At 33.0% G+C, this 24,015-nt stretch overlaps 2 protein-coding genes across 2 annotated transcripts; one reads left to right on the forward strand and one right to left on the reverse strand.

Moving 5' to 3' along the window:
- The first annotated feature begins 9,295 nt into the window (after positions 1-9,295).
- On the forward strand, positions 9,296-23,797 carry LOC114277748 (26S proteasome regulatory subunit S10B homolog B). The gene is made up of 10 exons (XM_028219690.2): positions 9,296-9,539; positions 10,161-10,280; positions 10,622-10,758; positions 10,905-11,066; positions 11,222-11,308; positions 11,406-11,492; positions 11,584-11,721; positions 22,872-23,063; positions 23,131-23,229; positions 23,408-23,797. Exons 1-10 carry the CDS (start codon positions 9,440-9,442, stop codon positions 23,480-23,482), a joined length of 1,197 nt encoding a protein of 398 aa, XP_028075491.1. The 5' UTR covers positions 9,296-9,439; the 3' UTR covers positions 23,483-23,797.
- On the reverse strand, positions 17,102-18,243 carry LOC114296190 (uncharacterized). The gene is made up of 2 exons (XM_082873659.1): positions 17,446-18,243; positions 17,102-17,348 (listed from the first exon to the last, which is right to left on the reverse strand). Exons 1-2 carry the CDS (start codon positions 18,188-18,190, stop codon positions 17,218-17,220), a joined length of 876 nt encoding a protein of 291 aa, XP_082729785.1. The 5' UTR covers positions 18,191-18,243; the 3' UTR covers positions 17,102-17,217.
- Positions 23,798-24,015: the final 218 nt, after the last annotated feature.

Genomic DNA, 24,015 nt, shown 5'->3' on the forward strand with positions numbered 1-24,015 from the left:
TAAGAGATCAGAAACGAAAAAAATCAGGAGAGAGAGAGAGAGAGAGAGAGAGAGAACGAAGAAGAAAAAAATCAGAAAAGAATGAAAGGAAAAAAAAATAGTTTTTAAGAGAGGAAAAATATTTTCTTTGATATTTTATTTTTCTAAACCAAACCTTTCTTTCCATTCTCTTTATTGCCTTTTCACCAATATACCAAACACCATTAAAGCTCAAATTTTGAATTTTTGACTGAGAAATGAGAACATATTCCACAACCTTGAAGGTGATCAAAAGAAAGTTTGTAAATCAAAAAATTTGTCCTTTCTCCAAAAGGTGAATTTTTGCAAACTTTCATTTAAATTTAAAATGTAATATAATTTGTTTAAATTCTTTTACTGCTTTATTTATCGCTTTATTTATTGCTTTGAAGGGAAGGCTGCACCACTCACATATCTGTTGTAATTTACTATTGTACATAAACTGTTGTAATTTATTGTTTTAAATAAACTATTGCAATTTACTACTTTGAATGGTTGGTGCCACACAAGCTACATAAATTGTTGTTATTTGTTGCTTTAAATGGTCGGTCGAAACCACCTAATTTATTAAAAATGTGACCTCGCCTGATGAATAGTGGTCGGTGGTGAATAGTAACATTCGGTGGTGAATAGTTACCCCGACGATGAATAGAGCCTCTGATGATGAATAGTACCACGGTGTCTTGGAGACCACTGGAAACCATTCTGCTCAACGCCGAAAGACTGCTCAATTCTGTCCAGGAAAACACAATTGGCAACTATTCATCCGACGGTACTATTCACCGCAGCAATTACTATTCACCCTCCTTGGTCATTCTTCATCTTATCAGTCATTTTTCGTCCACGTTACTATTCATCACTAAAGGCACTATTCATCGTCTGGGTTACTATTCACCAATGGAGATTACTATTTACTATCGGTCACTATTCATTCGGCGGGGTCACATTTTTAACAAATTAGGTGATTTAGACCAGCCATTTAAAGCAGTAAATTATAACAATTTATGTATGTGGTGTGGCACCAACCATTCAAAGGGGTAAATTACAACAATTTATTTAAAGCAATAAATTACAACAGTTTATGTACAATAGTAAATTACAACATATATATATGGGTGGTGCAGCCTTCCTTTTAAAGCAATAAAACAGTTATATAAAAAAAAAAAATTTACAATAGATATGTGGGTGGTGTAGCCTTCCCTTTAAAGCAATAAATAAAGTGATAAATAGAACAGTAAAAGAATTTAAACAAATTGTATTGCATTTTAAATTTAAATTAAAGTTTGCAAAAATTTACCTTTTGGAGAAAGGATGAATTTTCTGATTTACAAACTTTCTTTTGATCACTCTCAAGGTTGTGAAATGTGTTCTCAATTCTCAGTCCAAAATTCAAAATTTTAGCTTTAATGGTGTTTGCTATATAGGTAAAATGGCAATAGAGAGAATGGAAAGAAAGGTTTGGTTTAGAAAAATAAAATATCTAAGAAAATATTTTTCCTTTCTTAAAAACTAATTTTTTTTCTTTCCTTCTTTCTGATTTTTTTTTTCTTCTCCTTCCCTGCTCCAGCCTTTTTATAGGCAAGAACCACAGCAAACAAAAAAATTTTGAAACGGTGGAGGGAGAAGTTTTTCAAATGGTGCACAGTAAAAACACTGTGCACTACTGTGTAAAGTTGAGATTTTCAAACGGTGGAGCTAATTTTGAAAAGGGTGCACAGTAAAATCACTGTGTGACGCGTAATAAAATTACTATACACTTTAATATAATAATATATAAAAGGTATTATTAGCATAAATATATGTAAAAATTCTCAAAAAAATATATAAAACCACAAAAATATTTAAATTTTAAAACAAAAAAATAAATAGATTAATAAAACATATTTTAACGAGCCAAATATGTAAAATTTAGGCTAAAACCGGTATAAAACATTTTGGCCAAAACGGGTAAAAGTTGGGATTAAAGCTTAAATTCTATCATTCCACTAAGAATTTTGTAAGATAGCATATTCTTATTTTTATCATCGGGTAATCAAAAGAAAGCGCCTAAGTCTTAGGGCCGGTCAAAATCGCTTGTTGGAGATAGTTCAAGAAATGGTAATGGAGTTCAACAACATCCAAATAGGAATTCTTTGTGGTTGAATTCGAACTCTTTGCAAATTCTTTCTCTAGATGGTCCGAAAACGATGGTGTTGCAAAATCTGTTGACTCACAGAAGAAGAATTGGCTTGGAGATATGAGAAAATCTTCAAGTTGTTGATGAAATCAGTTGAATATGGTTGAGTTTTTTTTTTTTCTAAATTTTTTTAGGCAATTTTAGTTATGAAGGGAAGCAAAGTTGAAATCTTTGTTGTTCAAGTTGATTAGTTTGTGGACACAAGTCTACTTTCATGTTGAATTCTTTTATTATTGATGATGTTACAAGGCTACCATCCACTTAATTATTTTGAGATAGCTAATTGATATTCAATTTATCGAAATTCGATACTAGTATAGAATGTGATTAACTTGGATAGGGATTTTTTGTTCGAAATTTAGGTGTTTTCTGTATGATATATTATTTGTATCCTGACAAAGAAATTTATCCCAGGCTTTTAGTTAAAGAAAATTAACTGAAATAGTGTTGATGTTTTCATAATTTTCTCTAAAATGATAGAGAAATTTCAGTTTCACAAATTTCTTTGGCCATCACAGCAATTTTCTCATTCTCTTTGAATTTTCTCTGTAAAGGGTTGAAATTTCTTTGTGCCGAAATTTCTCTGTGAAAATATTGAGGGATCCCAACTATTATGAAAATATTATACGTCATTTATCTTATGGATCTTAATATCAAAAACCTTAAACTAAAAAACCCTTTTTAAATTTCACTGTTTCAAAATTTTTAATTTTTAATATATATGATAGACTGAGAGAAAAATAGAAGTAGATCAAAATAAAGATTTAGGGGTGATTTGGGATGATCTAAATAAATGTATTTTTTGAATTTTTATGAAATATGGGTTGGGTTTGAAGTGATGTGGTAAAGAGGTGATGATTAAATAAGATGATGTGACTTAAATATGATAGTGACTTTTTGAGTTTTTAGCTTTTTTAGGTTATGACAAACAAGGCCTACAAATAATATATATAGATTAACAAAGGGTGAAGCACCAATAACAAATAGTGATCTTATAAACTGTTTGATCCTCATTTTTTTCTTATGGACCCAAAGGTCCCATTCTAGTTTGAATTCCATAAAGAGCCAAGTATAAATGACCATGTGTCATGTATTGAGGGACAGATGTAGGTGTTCTCATAATGTTGAAATTACTAAACGAAACACTTAAAAAAAATCTTTAGTGTATTTTTTCCAAATGCAACACTTCAATGTAATACACTAAAAAACTCTCCTACTACAGGTATGCCGCTAGCTAAGCTTGTAATTACTGTAGCTCCCCAAAAGCTCATTTGATCCCAAGGTGTACATATTCTATAGAAGTTGTCACAATCATTTATAGGAAAATTACAACTCTAAGACATTGAACAAATTCCCTAGGACTGCTATAACTCACATGATATAGATCATAGAAAATATAAAGGTGAACCACAATGAGAAACATACTTGCCCCCCATTAGCATGCATATAACGGAGCAACCAACCCCCTTCAACATCTCTCATAATGTGTTCTACGCTGATAAAAGCTAGATCCACATGAGGTGTGTGATGCATAGCTAAAAAAATGCCAATTACTATCTGAATGACTAAACAAATACTAGCTAACGGACCGAACCTACACCAATAACTAAGATTGCTCAAGGTTGGATAATCTATCAAATGTTGATTAAGTGTAGAGGATATAGGTTGTTTAAGAAGAGAGAATAGTTGGTTTCTTAGTCATTTCTCTCTTCTATCATGACAACTCTTGTTTCCCCACTTTTTTTTGCATTCTGGGGCCTCACTAAGAATATTTATAGTAACCTTTCTTCCACCTCCAAGTGATGGAGAGGGTATACAGCGAAAGAAACGTTGAAGGGGTCATCTTGGGTTATTGAAGTCATTCGACTGCTCGATGATTGAATTAGAGAGGTTTTTACCACTTTCTCTTCTTTTCAGCACTCTCAGACTGATTATTTTACTGTAACAAAGCAAGCTTAGAAATGAATGTAATGAAAATTTAGGTCTCTATCTGCTTGGAAGATTCTTCTTTCCTCTTCGGTGAAAGAGGGAAAAGGTGTGTGGAGAATTCTAAAAGGAGAGAAGATTTCGTCCACCAAACGGGACAAAGTGCTACCCCTAAGCAATTGGAGGTTCTCATTCATCTCTTGGGATCCATGTCATCCGAAAAATTTTCCTGTTCCATTAGCATAGCTAAATTTGAATAGGATGAATCAGCGCCAGGAAAAGTAAGCCCCATTGCCTTGATTGAATTTGGCTTTATTCCGTCCTGAATCAATCAAAAAGCTTATTGATTTGTTTTATCCCATTTTATTTGGGCAAAAGAGAGGTTGTGAGTCACTTGGGCTACGAATTTATTGATTGGTTGATTCTCGAAATCACCTCTTAAGAAAAAAAAGGCCCTCATGTCCCAACCCGCAAATAAATAGGAAATGAGTGAGAGTCTTCCATTAAAGGGGGAAAAGAGGGGTGGGGTTTTTGTTTTGGAAGGGTCACCTTGCTCTCTTTAACCTTTTCTATCTATCCTTAGAAGTAGGACGAGAGAAAGTAAATGTGATATTTGCATTGATTTTTCCTAAACACTTTTTTGTCTTTATAATTCAGAAGGCTCAGTCCCAAACTCTGACTTCAATGATGGGAACAACTCTTGCACTCTAACGGATTCTTTTTCAAAAAGGAAATCGATTGTGTGTTCCAGAGTCAAGTTTGCAGTTGAAGATCATCAAAGAACTGTATAATGAGGACCATGTGAGTAGAGACAAAACCCATGAATTAGTGGCAACGTCTAACTTTTAGTCGACAATATGCCAAGTGTCTAAAAAGGTTTTCATCAATGCAGATCTATACATACCCCTGCCTATTCTAACTTATCCATGGTCAGATGTCAACATGGACATTGTCCTCGACTTGCCTCGAACCCAATGAGGTAACGATTCAATTTATGTGGTGCTGGATAGGTTTTAAAAAATGACACATTTTATTCCTTGTAGAAAGACTACATATATAGTAATGGTGGCATAACTATACTTCTATGAGGTTTATAAATTGCATGGGCTACCCAAGTCCATTGTTTTTTTATCGCAACAGGTGCTTTTTGGGACATTTTTGGTGCTGCCTTTAGAAGTTGGCGAACACAAAGCTGGATTTTACCAGTGTTTACCACCCCAAAACAGATGGGCAAACCGAAGTGTTGGCCTAGGTTTGGGCCAGCATCCTACCGTGGCGGAGGCCCGAGGTAAGGTCGAGTCACAGTCAACTTGTGGTGCTTGGTGTTGTACCCTTTAAGGGAATCAAGTTACACCATCACCACTACCTATGGGTTTTGGTGAGATGGTAACCGATGAGGTTTTACAATTGGTATCAGAGTAAGGTCTCAAGTTCAATTCCCCTAAATGGCATACTGCTTGTGGGCAGGTGCTGGGGAGATTGTGGGCCTGGGTTTGGACCAGCATCCTGCCGTAGAGGATGCCCAAGGTAAGGTCAAGTCATAGTCGACTTGTGACACTTGGTGTTATACCCTTTAAGGGAATAAAATTGCGCCTTAACCACTATCTATAGGTTTTGGTGAGATGGTAAGTGCTGAGGTCCTACACGAAGTAGTCAATCATTCTTTGCAAAATATGCTTCGATGTCTTGTTGAAGTTCACCTAAAATCATAGGACCAGAAATTGTGCCAAGCAGAATTTGCATTCAACCATTTCATAAATCGTAGCACTGCTTTGTCTCCATTCCAAATTGTCTATGGTATTGTCACTGGACCTTGCACCAGTCCCAAACTTGAAGCAGACTTATGCCAAAGCAAGGGATTTCACGATACAATTCCAGCAACTTCATCAATCTACACAATAGAAACTACAAGAGACTTTTACAAAGTTACAAGGAAAAAGTTGATCAGAAACGACCCTTTGTGTAGTTTGAAGTAAGAGATTTCGTGAATATTGTCTTTACCAATGATAGATTTTCAGTGGGGGATTACAACAAACTAGTTGCCAGGTAGATTGGTTTGGTAGAGATTCTTGAGAAAATTAACCCTAATGCCTACAGATTGAAGCTTCACAGTCATATTTGCACTACATATACATCTTGTTCTATGGGGATTCTTCAGATGATGACTTGAATTCAAGGGCTAATTCTTTTTAAGTAGGGGAGGATGGTGCAAAGTGTTTAGCTATAGAGTTTCAGGAACTCATGGATATACAAGCCAAAGGCCAAAGGCACTAGAACATGGAAAATGACGTCACGATTAATACCCATCACTTCGCCATGGCGTATGATTGATTTTATTCCAAATTCTACTATTTAGGCCTTTAATTGCGCGATTTTGTCATTTTAGAAAATATTTGTTTCTTTAATTACTTGATTTAAATGAATTCGTTTGAGGTTAGGTTTTTTCCAGCATGTTTAGTTTTTATTAGATTTTCAAGATTTGAGCTCAACTCAAATCTTTCTATTTTTGGCAAATTTCGTATTCTCTTTGATTGTAGGCTAGATTATCAAGAATTACCTTTTTAATCTATTTCTTATTGTAATTAGGCCTTTCCTTTCAAGATTTGAGCTCAACTCAAATCTTTCTATTTTTGGCAAATTTCGTATTCTCTTTGATTGTAGGCTAGATTATCAAGAATTACCTTTTTAATCTATTTCTTATTGTAATTAGGCCTTTCCTTTCACTATAAATAAGAATTATAAGTTTCAGGGCAAATCAGATTATTTTGAGAGAATTAAGATATTTCAAGACAAAGTATTTGTTTATCAAATTTGGGGTTAATATTTATGCTTGATTTTTGTTTCATTAATCTACCTTGCATCACTATTGATATCTAATCAACCTGATTTTTTATGTGTATGATAATTTCTTCTTCATGAAAACTAGAAGTTGAATGGTTCGAATTACCAAATTGAGTTCAAAGTAGGCCCATAGCCTTCAAATTGTGCCTTCTAATTCAATTAATGTATTACGGACAGACCTAACCTTTAAAAATACAAATTGTAATTTATCCCAACTGAAAATAAGGATAAATTACAAATATATCCTTTGACATTTGCTTAAAATGCAAATTAGCCTTTGTAATTTTGAAAATTACATTTCGCTCCTTAAAATTTTTAATTACATAAGAAATTAGTTCTTTCATTAATTAATCATTAAATCAGTTAATAGTATTTAATGATGTCAACAATATATTTTAGTTAGGAAAATTCTAAACATACATAAAATTAATACAAAAAACTTGGCAAGAATTATGTCACAATGCCATAATTGTAAATCAATTCATCTTCATTGGTGTTTTGTTTTGAAATGAAAGGTTCACAATAAACCACATTATGTATAAAAATTCTGTATGAGTTTTTTGTTTGTATATTATTCTTTCAGTTAAATTTTTTGATAATTTCATTGTTGCATTGGAGAATAGTTAGAAATTTTATTTTTTTCTGTCAATTCTAAGTTCGAAAAGTAGGTAATTTGTATTTTCAACATAATCTCATTGGATATATTTGTTATTTTTGTTTAAAATAATTTTAAAAAACAAATTTGGGCTAATTTTAAATTATCCAACCTTGTTTTTGCATTTAAATATAAAAAGCCCAAATTTGGATGAATCATTCTATTTGACAAAAAAAATTGATCACAGTAAGCCAAACTCAAATTTTAAAAGTTCAATTCCTATTATATTCTAATGTGAATTTATTAATAAAGATAACACTTATTAAATTTTAAAATAAAATATTATTTTTTCTTATGGTACACCATAATCAATTATATGTATTATTCCTATTCAAATCTCTTCATCTTCTTCTATAAGTTTCAATTATTTTCTCTTTTTCTTCTTTCTCATTCCAAAACTCCAATCCACTCCACCCAACCAAGACTCACTATTATCATCCACATCATTATTTATTTTTTATTATGTTGTTACTTGCAAATATATGAAAGTTTAAACAAAATCAAATAATGGATGACAGTAATAATCAAAATAATTTTTTGAAGCAACCCATCAAAGAGGATGTAATTATTCATATAAATATCGAATTACAATTATTGATTTCTGTATTTTTTTACATAAAAATGAATATTTATTATATTTTTCGTCATTATTATTCAGACTTTTTGAACCGAACAAATTCAACTTATTCGGTTTTGGAAATCTGAATGTGAAATTCACCCTCTCCTTTTCCTTCGCTAGTGCTATCTTCCCCGATGTCGGGTTCTCTGATTGTGTTTCCTATACATACATGAATAAAATAATTTTTTTTTAGAGTTTTTCAAAATTAATTTGAACTTTTTAATATATTTTATTTGATTGTACTTCAAAAGGGTAATTTGAAAAAAAAAATAGAGTATACATAGAATAAATTATAATCCTAAATAATTTAATAAAATGCATTAAAAAATTGGACTCATTTAAATATTTTTTTTATATATAAATAGAATTCCTCAATTTGAGATATTTTAAATAAGGCACCGTTTGGGAAGTGAGTTTATGGGTTTTTTTGGTTATTTTAGCCACAAAAGACAAAATAGGCTATTTTAACTATAACAAACAAAATATCACATCCAACCCATAATCATTACACTCTTCTCTAAAAAAAAAGTCAAAAAAATCAAAAAGCCAAAAAGTCCTTTCCAAACCAAGCTTTTTAGCCCAGGCTAAAATAGCCAAAAAAAACTAAAAAACCAAAAAGCCAACCCACTTCCTAAACGGAGGCTAAGTATGCTTTTTGACTTTTTATAAAAAAAAAACAATGTGTAAATAAATAGAGAAAATGAGTAGAAAAATAGAAAGAAAATGTTGATAGATATTGATAGATGTTGATTGATGTGATTCAAATAAATATATGTATATAAGAAAAACGTACTTTTTTAGTACATGTCAAACATCTACTCAATGGGATCAGATCCACATTATTTTCATGGCAAATCGGTTTTTATTTTTTTTTCAATTATTTAAATTGAACTACCTAAATTCAAATGTGCAATAGATTTGATAAATTATTTGAAATTTATAACATTTTTCATAAATTTAACTTAGGTTAACCCTTAATTACTGTGAGTTTTTTTTTATAATTAAATTAATTAAGTTGTTAAAGTTAAACTTATTAATAAAAAAATTACCCCATGCCCACTTTTTAAAAATTGATAAACAAAAAATTATTTTAAAAAAAAAATTAACAAAAAAGCAAGCACCAAACCCTAGTTTCCTTTTGTTCTTTCCAAGTTATAAAATCCTGGTCCGATAGTTTCTGATTTCTGATTTTCGAATTGCCGCGATGAACGACGGAGAAGACGCCGTGCGCCGCCGTACCGCGGTTGCGGAGTACCGCAAAAAGCTCCTCCAGCACAAAGAACTCGAGTCCAGAGCGCGAACAGGTCCGTGGCCCTAACCCCCAATACCAAAAACCTAATTCACTGCTTTTCTTAGATCTCTTCTTCCGAATCATGTCTAGGGTTTCATTCATAAGTTATATTTACTCTCGCATTGCCTTACTTTTTGAAAACCCTACAGAAAGTTGTTCAATTTAGCACACTTTTAACTGAGCGTTTGGTTCTCGGGAAAGAGTCGAAGAAGGATTCTTTCTTACACCTGTTTCCGTACAATCTTTTGTTAATATAAAATTTTTAGCGAATAAAACGTGAATCAACATTCGTAAAAGCTTTAGTTGATGTGAAACACTGGACAAGCTCATATTTAAACACAAATGAGTAAAAGCTAGAGTTGTAAAATTTGAAAGCCACAAAATGGTCTCAAAAATTTTGAATAAACATTTCTTGATTTGGTTTTTTATTTTTTTATTTATATATTTTTTTTGAAAGAAGGGTAAAACTAAGTTTGAGTCAATGAATGGAGAGGTTTTTTGAGTGATTTTTATCCAAATTTAAATTCGATATAAATTTGAATCAAGGGTTGTAGCTGTCCTTTGACTACTTGAATAAACTTATGTTTTCACACTTGGGCACATATACAATTTTCTAATTATGTTTAGCATGCAGTGAGGGAGAGCTTGCGAGCTTCCAAGAAAGAGTTCAACAAGACAGAAGATGATTTGAAGTCGCTTCAGAGCGTTGGGCAGATAATTGGAGAAGTTCTCAGGCCTCTCGACAATGAACGATGTAATTACTCATTTCTTTTGTTCTTTATATCCATTTTTTTTTTTTTGGGGGGGGGGGGGAAGGGGGGAGGGCTGGGGTGTTTGGAAATTGTTTGTGAAATCATTTGAGCTCTATCTTTTTTAATTTACAACTCCGGAGTCTTGATGCATGTCATGCAAAGAAAATACAAGCTCTAGTCTATTATGGCTGCCTGTAAATGGGATAATTCATAATGTGCTCTTAGTTATTAAACTAGTCGATAAATTTATTGTAATGAACTTGACTTACTTTTTCTTAGTAAACTCTTCTATGATGGTTTGAACTTAAATGTGGTATTGATTGATTGCTTGTGGGTAATTTAGTGATTGTTAAAGCAAGCAGTGGACCCAGGTATGTAGTTGGCTGCCGCAGTAAAGTAGACAAGGAAAAACTGACTTCTGGAACAAGAGTGGTACTTGATATGACGACACTCACAATCATGCGTGCTCTTCCACGCGAAGTAAGTTATTGTGATTCATCTTTTCTAGTGCAATGCCACTTGGAAATTTCCTTAATTGATGGCAATATCGATTATTTAATTGTTTTTGTTCTTGCTTAATTTTGTTATTGTCATCCCTGATGCTGATTTTTCATACTCCTTGACAGGTTGACCCTGTAGTTTATAATATGCTTCATGAAGATCCTGGTAATGTCAGCTATTCCGCTGTGGGTGGTTTATCTGATCAAATCCGAGAACTCAGGGAATCCATTGAGTTACCTCTTATGAATCCTGAGCTCTTCATTAGAGTTGGAATCAAACCTCCCAAGGTGATGCATTCTTCATTTTCTCCCCTGTTTTTTAAATTATTATGCGTTGCATTGTATTACTTTAAGCCCTTGCTTTACAGGGGAGTGATACCTAATTCTTGTGAAGATGTAGGTGAATTTTGGTAGGGTCATGTCTAAAACTTTTATTGTTTCAGGGAGTTCTTCTTTATGGGCCTCCGGGTACTGGCAAGACATTATTAGCTAGGGCAATTGCCAGTAATATAGATGCCAATTTTTTGAAGGTGAGACTTTATGTTATGTTTTGATTTCAAATTTTCCCTTAAGTTGGATTAGTTTCCCCAAGATAGATAAATATATTGGCATCTCACCTGGTTATAGGTTGTTTCAAGTGCCATAATTGATAAATATATTGGCGAAAGTGCAAGATTGATAAGAGAAATGTTTGGCTATGCACGTGATCACCAAGTAAGAGCCTGTATTTCTTAGAATATTTCTCTCTTTATGAAGTATCATTCTCTAATAAAACGATTGTGATAATTTTGTTTTGTTTGCGAAGCCGTGCATCATTTTTATGGATGAGATTGATGCAATTGGTGGACGCCGTTTCAGTGAGGGAACTAGTGCTGACCGTGAGATTCAAAGAACACTGATGGAGTTACTTAATCAACTTGATGGATTTGATCAGCTTGGGAAGGTACTAGCTTCATACCTCACTTTGAATTGTGGTTAAGTTACCCATATGTACAACATGATGTCACTGGGCGGGGATTCCAACGACTTTGATGTCAAACCCAAGTAATGATTGGATTAAGGCCAAAACTTGCAAAAGACCTGATTTTATTATGCACTTTTCAGAAAAGATTAAAAAAACTAAATGCTTGATTACCATGAGTTATGGGGCTAAAACCAAGCCCTAAGATAAAGGGCAAAGAAGAACAGAGAAAACTGAAGTCTGAATTTTATTCATCAATATCTTTTCTAGGAATCTTCATTACATTTGTGTGGGAAGTTGTATTAAACTTGGTCTCCAAGCAAGATATCTTGGAAACTTTTCTTAATTACCTATTTACTTCATAACCAAGTAGTAACTTCAGCATCAAATAATCTCATATAATAAATACTACCCAAGGCCGGCCCTCTGTTTCTCGGGGCCCTAGGTGAAGTTCTAAGTTGGGACCCTCTATACATAATTATCAATATATATGTGTGGGTAAAATGGTAAATACTCATAACTTTTTATTCGTTAGTTTCCACTCAGTTTGTTTGTATATATAATTATTGAAATTATATACTAAACTCAAATTTAAAACAAGAAATCTAAGAAGCACGGACATGGACACGTGACACAACACGGACATGTCGACACGCAAATTTTTAAAAAATGCAGGATACGACACGTATGAAATATATAATTTTATATATCTATTATATGTTATATATATGAATGAATATGTCATTCAAAGATGATAAAAATGCAATATGACACTAATCTCTATAAATTTATATGATTTTTGTTTATTATTGTATGTTAAGTTGTTTTGTTCAAACTTATATTTAGTTTCACATGTGTCTAATTGATAAACACTTGTGTTTAAGAGATGCACACATTTGTCCTCCAAATATCCAAAGAGTGCCCGAGTTTTTAAAAAATAGGACATGTTTTGAAGAGTGTTGGACATGTGTCGGGGAAGTGTCCAAAAAGACACGACATGATATAGATACGTTACCTTCTTAGAAGTGTTCGTGCTTCTTAGCAAGAAATAAAGTAGCAAACAAAATCTCATGGTATAATATTAATTAAAAATTAGGCCAACTATAGCCAAATATTATTTAAATATTAGTCTTCGCACATGATTAGTTACAAAATTACTAAGCTTATATAATCTAGTTTATCTATCATTTTCTTTACAGTGGATAATATTACTAATTCATTCAATTTTTCTTGTGACATGTTGATCGAAGGTAAGAGTTGATTAACAATTTGAAATTTTTCTTTTTCTAGAGGCAACTGTAATTGTTGTAGTCATCAAAATTCTATATATAATATATGCATTTGGAAAAAGAACAATCCATTACTTTCAAATAATTCATCACTTCGACCGGGCCCTTTATACCTCACTTTGAATTGTGGTTAAGTTACCCATGTGAACAACATGATGTCACTGGGGGGGGGGGGGGGGGGGGGGGGATTCCAACGACTTTGATGTCAAACCCAAGTAATGATTGGATGAAAGACCTGATTTTATTGTGCACTTTTCAGAAAAGATAAAAAGGGCTTGATTACCATGAGCTATGGGGCTAAAACCAAGCCCTAAGATAAAGGACAAAGAAGAACAGAGAAAACTGAAGTTTGAATTTTATTCATCAATATCTTTTCTAGAAATTTTCATTGCATTTGTGTGGGAAGTTGTATTGAACTTGGTCTCCAAGCAAGATATCTTGGAAACTTTTCTTAATTTCCTATTTACTTCATAACCAAGTAGTAACTTCAGCATCAAATAATCTCATATAATAAATACTTAGACCCAAGGCCGGCCCTATGTTTCTTGGGGCCCTAGGTGAAGTTCTAAGTTGGGACCCTCTGTACATAATTATCAATATATATATATATATATATGCGTGGGTAAAATAGTAAGTACTCATAACTTTTTATTCGTTAGTTTTCACTCAGTTTGTTTGTATATATAATTACTGAAATTATATACTAAACTCAAATTTAAACCAAAAAATCGAAGAAGCATGGACACGGATACGGACACGTGACACGACACGGACATGCTGACCCTATAATTTTCAAAAAATGCAGGACACGACACGTGGGGGACACGTATAAAATATATAATTTTATATATTTATTATATGTTATATATATGAATGAATATATCATTCAAAGATAATAAAAAATGCAATATGGCCCTAGTCCCTATAAATTTATATGATTTTTGTTTTATTATTGTATCTTAAGTTGTTTTGTTTAAACTTATATTAGTTTCACACGTGTCTAATTGATAGACACTTGTATTTAAGAGAGACACACATTTGTCCTCCAAGTGTTCAAAGAGTGCCCGAGTCTTTAAAAAATAGGACACATTTTGAAGAGTGTCGGGGTCTGACATGGACACGACACAGATACGCTACATTCTTTGAAGTTTCTGTGCTTCTTAGCAAGAAATAAAGTAGCAAACAAAATCTCATGGTATAATATTAATTAAAAATTAGGCCAACTGTAGCCAAATATAATTTAAATATTAGTCTTCGCACATGTTTAGTTACAAAATTACTAAGCTTATATAATCTAGTTTATCATTTTCTATACAGTGGATAACATTACTAATTCATTCAATTTTTCTTGTGACATGTTGATCAAAGGTAAGAGTTGATAAACAATTTGAAAGTGTTCTTTTTCTAGAGGCAACTGTAATTGTTGTAGTCATCAAAATTCTATAAATATTATATGCATTTGGGAAAAGAATCATCCATTACTTTCAAATAATTCATCACTTCAACCGGGCCCTTCATACCTCACTTTGAATTGTGGTTAAGTTACCCATATGTACAACATGATGTCACTGGGCGGGGATTCCAACGACTTTGATGTCAAACCCATGTAATGATTGGATTAAGGCCAAAACTTGTGAAAGACCTGATTTTATTATGCACTTTTTAGAAAAGATAAAAAAAAAGAAAAAAAAAAAAGGGCTTGATTACCCTAAGCCATGGGGCTAAAACCAAGCCCTAAGTTAAAGGGCAAAGAAGAACAGGGAAAACTGAAGTTTGAATTTTATTCATCAATATCGTTTCTAGGAATCTTCTTTACATTTGTGTGGGAAGTTGTATTAAACTTGGTCTCCAAGCAAGATATCTTGGAAACTTTTCTTAATTACCTATTTACTTCATAACCAAGTAGTAACTTCAGCTTCAAATAATCTCGTATAATTAATACTTAGACCCAAGGCCGGCCCTATGTTTCTTGGGGCCCTAGGTGAAGTTCTAAGTTGGGACCCTCTATGCATAATTATCAATATATATGTGTGGGTAAAATAGTAAATACTCATAACTTTTTATTTGTTAGTTTCCACTTACTTTGTGTGTATATATAATTACTGAAATTATGTACTAAACTCAAATTTAAACCAAGAAATCTAAGAAGCACGGATACTGACACGCCGACGCGATAATTTCAGAGAGAGGAAAGAGGAGAAAAAGGATGAGAGAAGAGAGAGACTTTGACTGTCTATATACAGCTGGAGAGCATTTGCTAGGTTTGGCTAATAGGCTAGACCCAAATACATAAAATAAAAGCTTGGGCCTATTTAGTGCCTATTTAGTGTTTTGTATTGCCTTATTTCGTCTGGGCCTGTTTTATTCTTGCTAATTTAATTTTTTGGGCCTAAATAAAATAAGTTTGGGCCTATTTAGTTTTTAAGTGTTTTGTATTTGGCCTATTTGGCCAACATCTTTATTAAAATAAAAATTACTTATTTGATCATATATAATATAATTTATTTTATATCTAAAATAATTTTTATTTGTTATTTATATTTTATTTGTTCTATTTAACAAAATTTATTATTTATTCCTTATTTTTTTTAACTCATCTTCATAAAATAAATATTTAAAAAAAAAAACCTATTTAATGTATCCCCGTACTCGTATCCAAATTTGGATCCATATCCACGTATCCTTAATTTTTAATTTTGAAGTGTCTAACCCCTAGATACACACCGGCACCCGATACCCGTACCCAAGTCCGTGTAACATAGGTTATATATATAAATGAATATATCATTCAAAGATAATAAAAAATGCAATATGACATTAATCCCTATAAATTTATATGATTTTTGTTTTATTATTGTATCTTAAGTTGTTTTATTCAAACTTCTTATATTTAGTTTCACATGTGTCTAATCGATAGACACTTGTGTTAGAGAGACACGCACATTTGTCCTCCAAGTGTCCAAAGAGTGCCCAAGTCTTTAAAAAATAGGACATGTTTTGAAGAGTGTCGGACACGTGTCGGGGAAGTGTCCAAAGAGTGTTGGACACGCGTCGGGGAAGTGTCCAAAGAGTATCGGTGTCCGACACGGACACGATACGACACGACATGACATGACACGGATACGTTACCTTCTTAGAAGTATTCGTGCCTCTTAGCAAGAAATAAAGTAGCTAACAAAATCTCATGGTGTAATATTTATTAAAAATTAGGCCAACTGTAGCCAAATATAATTTAAATATTAGTCTTCGCCAGTGTTTTTAAAGGCTCAAGGCGCACTAAGGCGTCGAAGGTCTCTTGGAGCCTAGGCGCAAGGCGAGGGCGAGGCGCGGGCTTTATTGAAGTAAGGCGCACAATATTCGTAAAAAATAGAAAAATTAATATAAACTAATCATTCATAGTACTAAGACAATTTTTTAAAAAATAAAAAGTAATCAAGATTCAAGACAAAATATAGAATAATTCTCAAAGTCATGAAAGTGCATATTACATAACATTTCAATTTTCAAAGATCAAATAATCCACATTCAATAAAATAAAAACATAAACACTAAACATCTAAAACATAAATATCCAACAAATACTAATATATGTCTTAACACTTAAAAACATCAATATCAAAAGAAAGGGTAGGTTAGGTCGGTGTCAGTCAATCATCATCCTCAACATCAATGGCAAGCAAACTATCATCTTCTTCTCCATCAGTTGATTTGTATCCCTCAACATCTTCCTCCTCTGTGTCATCTGAGCCCGCTTCCTCTTCATCTATTAATTGAAGTGGAGTCAATGTTGATGATTTAGATATCCTCGGTTGTGCCTTTGAGCGTGAACTTGTTGCTCTACTTGCATGGCTACTTTCTTCTACTCCAGAAGCTCTAGCAACAGTGGCCCACGTCAAGCCATCATCATCATCAAACACAGGCTCATTATCTTCATCTAATTCTCCATCCATCCTCCCAAGCAACCACTCATTGCTTTCATCAATATTTTGCAAAGATATGGGATCAAGAGTGTTGCGCATGTCATACCTAAATCTCAATGTTCTATTGTATTTGACATACACTAAATCATTGAGACGTTGTTCCAGTCTATTTCTTTTCTTGCTATGAAACTGCAATTATTAAAAAGATATTAAATTCTATATAATTAGAATAAAAAATATTTGAATTGAACAAAAAATTAGTTAGAATGTTAAATACTCACATGTTCGAATACACTCCAATTTCGTTCACAATCCGATGAACTACATGTTAGGCTAAGGACTTTTATAGCAAAAGTTTGCAAGTTTGGAGTATAAGAACCATATGATGCCCACCAATCAGCTGCGATAATCCACTAGTTAGAAATAATTGTTACCAAGTATTAAGTTTTACTAAAAGTATTACTAAAAATAAACTCTATGAGTCTATAATATATTACCTGGTGCTCTTGTATTTCTTTGCCTAATCGCAACAGACTTGCCAAAAAGACTCTCAGCCTTCATATAAATACTCATCTCATTAGTGATCAAATCTTGAACAGTGACATCCGGGACCAACCTTTGCATGCATTCATAAAACCCATTCATCACTTCATGATCTCTTTGCACCTCTAACGCTTTTGGGTAAAAGAATTCTGGGTTAAGAAAATGTGCAGCTGCATGTAAAGGTCGATGCAATTGAACATCCCATCTTTTGTCAATGATTTCGAAAATTTCATTATACTTCTCTTCTTTATGATCAAATGAACTTGCAATGCATTCTTTTGCCCTATCCATTGCCTCATAAATGTATCCCATGGGAGGTTTCTTCTCGGTATCAACCAATCTAAGCACTTTGACAAGAGGACCCGAGACCTTAAGGGCAAACACAACAGTATTCCAAAATGAAGGCATCAACAAAGTTTGTGCCATTCTTTTACCTTGTGGCTCCTTTACCCATTTGCTTGAGGTCCAGTCTTCGGAGGTGACCATCTTTCTCAAATTGTTTTTTTGTTGATGCATCCTGGACAAAGTCAAAAAGGCGGTTGCAAATCTAGTTTTTGCAGGCTTGATCAAATTCTTCAAATTTGTAAAGCGCCTCATCATGTTTAGCAACGTAAGCCGATTGTAATTGTAGCCATGTACTGCAATACCCCTTTCAAATGTCTTTTTCAGTCTAGGTATCTTGAAAATGTCTTCTAACATCAAGTCCAAACAATGAGCAGCACATGGTGTCCAATACAAGTGTTCATACTTAGCTTCCCAAAACCTCCCTATAATGTAACAATAATGAAGAATTATTATTTTCTAGTTTTTAAATTTTAAATACAAAACAAACTATGAGTAAACAATTTTGATGTAAGGAATGAGGAAATATTTTTACCTGCCAACACATTAGCTGCAGCAGCACTATCAGTGATAACTTGCACCACATTCTCTTTTCCAACTTTCTCCACAAACTTGTCTAGTAATTCAAATAGCTTTTGCCCATCCTTTGAATAGCTAGAAGCATCAACCGACTCAACAAACATGGTTCTTCTTGGACAATTAACTAAAAAGTTAATCAATGTCCTTCCTCTCTTATCAGTCCAACCATCTGCCATTATGGAACACCCGTATTTTGCACAATCCTCTTTATGATACTTCATCAAATCTTCAGTATGTTTCACTTCTTTTTTGAGTTGGGTAACCCGCACTTCATGGTATGTCGGTGGCTTCATACCAGGACCATATTGGCCAATGGCTTCAATCATTGGTCCAAAACTCTCATAATTTACTGCATTAAAAGGGATGCCAACATCATACATTCACCTTGCAAATCTTTGTAGTGCCTGAGCTCTCATTTCTTTTTTGTAAGGGTCATTTGCATCAATTTTGGTTTGCTTCCCTTTTGCTTGGTCTTTTCGATTTTTCACCACTGATTCAGGATTGGGTGTGAAGTAAACATCCATAGGCCCTTTTCTCTTTGGCGTTTTTTATTTGGATTTGGATGAACCTTGGCTACTATTTGTCAACTTGCGGTGTTGATTGACATTGATCTCAACGACATCTTCATCTTCATCTTCCATGTCCATGTCATCGAAATCAGGCAACATATTCATTTCTTATTTTTGTGTCTTTTTTTTGGACATGAACTCTCTAATCTCTTCTCTTACATGAGAAGGACACTTCGGGCAAGCAGTGACATTCCTATAACCTCCCGCAAGGTGTTGTTTCACCCGATAAACACCTCCATTTGATACTTTACCACAAAAATTACACTCAAACTTGTTTAAATTATTCTCCTCCACCAAATGGGCATATTGCCACGCCGGATCGTTTCTATTACTTTTCGATGTCATTTTCTACTTAGTACTTACTACACAACACAAAAAATAAATAACAAAAAAATAATTTCAGTATAATGAATGTAATGCATGTTATGTGATGAATTAATTAATGAATGTAATGTATGAATCAATTTTCTATTTTTTTAATTAATGACGAATTAATTAATTAATGTACATTCCATTACATTTATTCATATGCTACATTCAATTTTCTATTAATGTATAATGTATGTAATTTAATGTATGTAATGTATGAATTAATTAATGTTATGAATCAATTTTCAATTTTTTTAATTAATGGTCAATTAATTAATTTCAGTATAATGATGAATCAATTTCAGTATAATATAATCATAATAAATGTAATATATCTATTTTTTTATTTATGTATGTATGTATGAATTAATTAATTTATTTATTTGTTTATGTAATAATCAGGGTTATGAAAGTCAAATAATTGAAAAAGAAAATTATTTATTTATTTATCATAATCAATTTATTTATTTATTTATTTATTTATGAATTAATTAATTTATCATAATCAATTAATTAAGTTATTTATGAATTTATTTATCAATTAATTAAGTTATTTATGAATTTATTTATTTATTTATCATAATCAAAAGAAAAGAAAAGAAAAAAAAATAAAAAATAAAAACAGATCACCTTCGACGAAGGAAAAAGAAAAGAAAAAAAAAAAAAAAAACAGAGAACCTGCGAAGCCGATCGAAGAAGAAGGAGAAGGGGAGAGAGTCGATCTGCGAAGCCGATCGAAGTCAATCGAAGTCGAACTCGAGCTTGCGAAGTCGATCGAGAACCTGCGAAGTCGAACTTGCGAGAAGTCGATCGAAGTCGAGTCGCAGAGGAAGAGGAAGAGACGACTTCTTTTTTTGAACACAGGTTCGTAATCGATCGATTAGGGTTATCTGAGTCCTATTTGTCTCATATGGTAGATGGGTCGTAATCCTCTGTGATTACGAGCCATTCAAAAGGTTATCTGAGTCGTTAGATCAGATCTACGACTTGAGCACTGAGTCGCGCTTAGGCGATCGCCTTGCGCCTCTCTCGCCTTGATCGGCGAGCGCCTGGTTCAATTCGTCTCGCCTGGCACCTGTACAGGCGCAGATGCTGAGCCTCGACTCGCCTTGCGCCTAGGCGCACCTTTGACAACACTGGTCTTCGCACATGTTTATTTACAAAATTACTAAGCTTATATAATTTAGTTTATCTGTCATTTTCTTTACAGTGGATAACATTACTAATTCATTTAATTTTTCTTGTGACATGTTGATCAAAGGTAAGAGTTGATTAACAATTTGAAAGTTTTCTTTTTCTAGAGGCAACTGTAATTGTTGTAGTCATCAAAATTCTATAAATAATATATGCATTTGGAAAAAGAACCATCCATTACTTTCAAATAATTCATCACTTTGACCGGGCCCTTAATTTAATTAAGGCTTAATAAAAATATTTTTATTAGTATATATATTTGAAGAGAAATCTACAACATGCACCTTTCATCGTAAGAAAGTTATGATTTTTTGTGATGAAAGTTATGATTTTTTGTGATGTGTGTTATGGCATTTTTTGGTAAAGTTATGAATAGTGAATTTATGGTGTGCATTCTAAAGTTAGGGATGATAATATTATGACACTTTGTGATTTTTGTTATGACACTTTGTAGTTCTGTTATGACACTTTGTGATTTTTATTTTGACATTTTATAATGAAAAAAAGCTATGAATTTTGTAGTGAAAAAGTTATAACATTGTGTTTAAATTATGAAATTTTGTAAAAATGTTATGAAAGGCATACTGTATGCACCTTTTTTAGGGTGCACATTGTAACATCTCCCATATAAGGATATTATACCTAAATGGGGGCCTTATTTTTTAGACAAATTTTTGGGGCCCTAGGCGGCCACCTTCCCTAAGGGCTGGCCTTGCTTAGACGCTAACAAAACCCATGCCCATTAGACTTTTTAATCCATAAACTAGACCTACTTTGATTAATAAAAACTTATTACGTAACCCTAAAACTTAATCCTGCAAAATAAAGATAAAAAAAACTTTATGTATCTGAAGCCTAATGAAGCATCCAAAAAATACTTTCTTGATCTTGAGCACATCACAACATATTCTGTAACATTTTTGGAAACCCTTTCACAGTTTCACTTGATCTTTTAGGCCAATAATGGAAAACTTTTTTTTTTCTTTTTCTTTTTCATGGCCTTTTGTTATTGAAATGGAGAAGCTCTAATAATGTAGCTTAGTTACATGGACTTAGGTACATGTGACACAACATAAATACGACACGGACACGCTGACTCCACAATTTTCAAAAAATTATAGGACACGGCACGTGAGGGACACAGATTATAATTTTATGTATTTATTATATGTCATATATATGAATACATCATTCTAAGACAATAAATAAATGCAATATAACACTAATTTCTATAAATTGACGTTATTTTTCTTTTATCATCGTATTCTAAGTTATTTTGTTCAAATTTATAATTAGTTTCGGGTGTATCTAATCAATAAACGTGTGTTTAAGCGAGGGACATGTGTGTCCTCTTAATGTCTAAAGAGTGTTTGAAGAGTGTCCAAGTCTAAATTCTATATTAAAAAATAGGACACGTTTGGATGAGTGTCGGCACGTGTCGGAAAAAGTGTCTGACGAGTGTCGGTATCCAACACAGATGCGACATTGATACACCACCATTTTAGAAGTGTCTGTGGTTCTTAGGGTATGGGTTTTGTGTGTGGGTGCCTATTTAGAGGTCAGAACCATCAAATCTTAAATTTAAGGGACTCAAGCTCGGTAAAAAGCGGTCAAATTTTTATATTTCTAATCTATTATGTGAAATAAAATGATATTATATGTAACATACAGTGTCAAAAAGATATTTTTCATATTTTATAGCAATTATACAACAATACATATATTGATTTGATAGTGTTAAATACTAATGTCTAATAAGTGTCTGATACAAAGTATCGGCACGTACCCCACATCCTTGCCCAAGTATCAGGTATATGAGCGTGGGTATTTGACTTATTTTGGAAAGTGCAAGTAAGCATAGCTCAGGGTTTGAAGGTTCTGATGCGTAAGCATTTTTTTTCCTTCTCCTGGTTACATGCAATAAGCAAGTTATCGTCACATGGACTAGGAGCTTCTTAGGAGGAGGATTTATATGACCTTAACAGTTGTTCAACCATCACTTGTGATTTTTAAGAACTGCTTGTTAAAAGCACTGCTGAAAACCTATTTGTGCATGCGCACTTTATGCTTGTGTGGACATGAGCTTATGCTGTTATCTTTGTATTTGTGTACTTCAGTTCAGTGGATGAATGTATTATTCAATTGATAGGAATGAGCCCTGAAAATGGAAAATCTTCTTCCCACTTCATTGAATGGCCTTTTTGCATTCAAGGGACAGGAAAAATGGTAGAATTTGTTCTAGAGTCGTGTATATTAATCATGTGTTTTTATCGTGCATCTTTTTACTACCAACATTTCCACTTGATAGCCTTAAAATCCTAAATTAGGTAAAAATGATCATGGCAACAAACCGACCTGATGTTCTTGATCCTGCGCTTCTTCGTCCTGGGCGTCTGGACAGGAAGATAGAGATTCCATTGCCAAATGAGCAATCAAGACAGGAAATTCTCAAGATCCATGCAGCTGGAATCGCCAAGCATGGTGAGATTGACTATGAAGCTGTTGTAAAGCTTGCAGAGGTAAGCCAGAAAATTGCTTTTCTGTTTTAACAATTTGTTATATTACTTATTTCTTCAACCATATCAGGGGTTTAATGGTGCTGATCTTCGGAATGTATGCACGGAGGCTGGTATGTCAGCAATCCGTGCAGAACGTGATTATGTCATCCATGAAGATTTTATGAAGGTATTATCTCTTCCTTGAGTATGACTTCATATTGTGTAGTAGTTACCTACCCTTAATTGAGAATCATCATTCCTCTGCATTTTGAGTTTTTGTATTCCATGGACCTTATTATCATTTGTTGATGTTTAGCAGCAAGAGATGTTTGATATGCTCATAATTTTGTCGTCTTTTATTCTAGGCTGTTCGGAAACTAACTGAAGCGAAGAAACTTGAATCAACTGCTCACTACAATACTGATTTTGGCAAAGATTAGAGTAGATACTGTTTTCTTCTAATAGCCATGGATGTTGGGGCAGTGCATTTTCTTCATTCTCTCCCTGAGAATTGTTGTATCAGATACTGGATCTTTGAGAGCTTTGTACCCTTTATACTTGTCCAGTTTGTGTTTATTTATTAGCTGGACTTGGGGGGATCAAAAGACATAAATAATCTTTGAAGATGGGAGAACCCTTCTTTGTTTTTTGCTTTTTGCTTTTTGCTTTTTGCTTTTTGTTTTTTGTTTTTTGTTTTTTGTTTTTGTTGGACAAATGAAATTTATTTTGACAAGCTCTATTTTTGTTTGATGGAACTTCTCTGATTCATTTATATGTAGTGTTTGGATCGTGAATTTAAAAAGAGAAATGAAAAAGTGAGGGGAATGTGAATGAAATATAAATTAATTTTTTCTCTATTTCTCTCACATTTTCTTTGTCCTTTCCATATTACTTTTCAAATCTATGATTCCAAACAACACTAATCATATAAAAGTAATGTTATAATAACTATATTTATATATTGCATTTGGTT

Source organism: Camellia sinensis, chromosome 6 (assembly GCF_055761805.1).
Source record: "Camellia sinensis isolate YWXY chromosome 6, ASM5576180v1, whole genome shotgun sequence".
NCBI classification, from domain to species: domain Eukaryota; kingdom Viridiplantae; phylum Streptophyta; class Magnoliopsida; order Ericales; family Theaceae; genus Camellia; species Camellia sinensis.

Excerpts from the sequence above, each read along its gene's own strand:
- LOC114296190 (XM_082873659.1), bottom strand. The coding sequence starts at position 18,190 with ATGTTAGAAGACATTTTCAAGATACCTAGACTGAAAAAGACATTTGAA. Across the intron at positions 17,349-17,445 it reads AAGAAATACAAGAGCACCAG|CTGATTGGTGGGCATCATAT; the intron begins GTAATATATTAT and ends GGATTATCGCAG.
- LOC114277748 (XM_028219690.2), top strand. The coding sequence starts at position 9,440 with ATGAACGACGGAGAAGACGCCGTGCGCCGCCGTACCGCGGTTGCGGAG. Across the intron at positions 11,309-11,405 it reads TAGATGCCAATTTTTTGAAG|GTTGTTTCAAGTGCCATAAT; the intron begins GTGAGACTTTAT and ends ACCTGGTTATAG. Across the intron at positions 23,064-23,130 it reads CTGTTGTAAAGCTTGCAGAG|GGGTTTAATGGTGCTGATCT; the intron begins GTAAGCCAGAAA and ends CAACCATATCAG.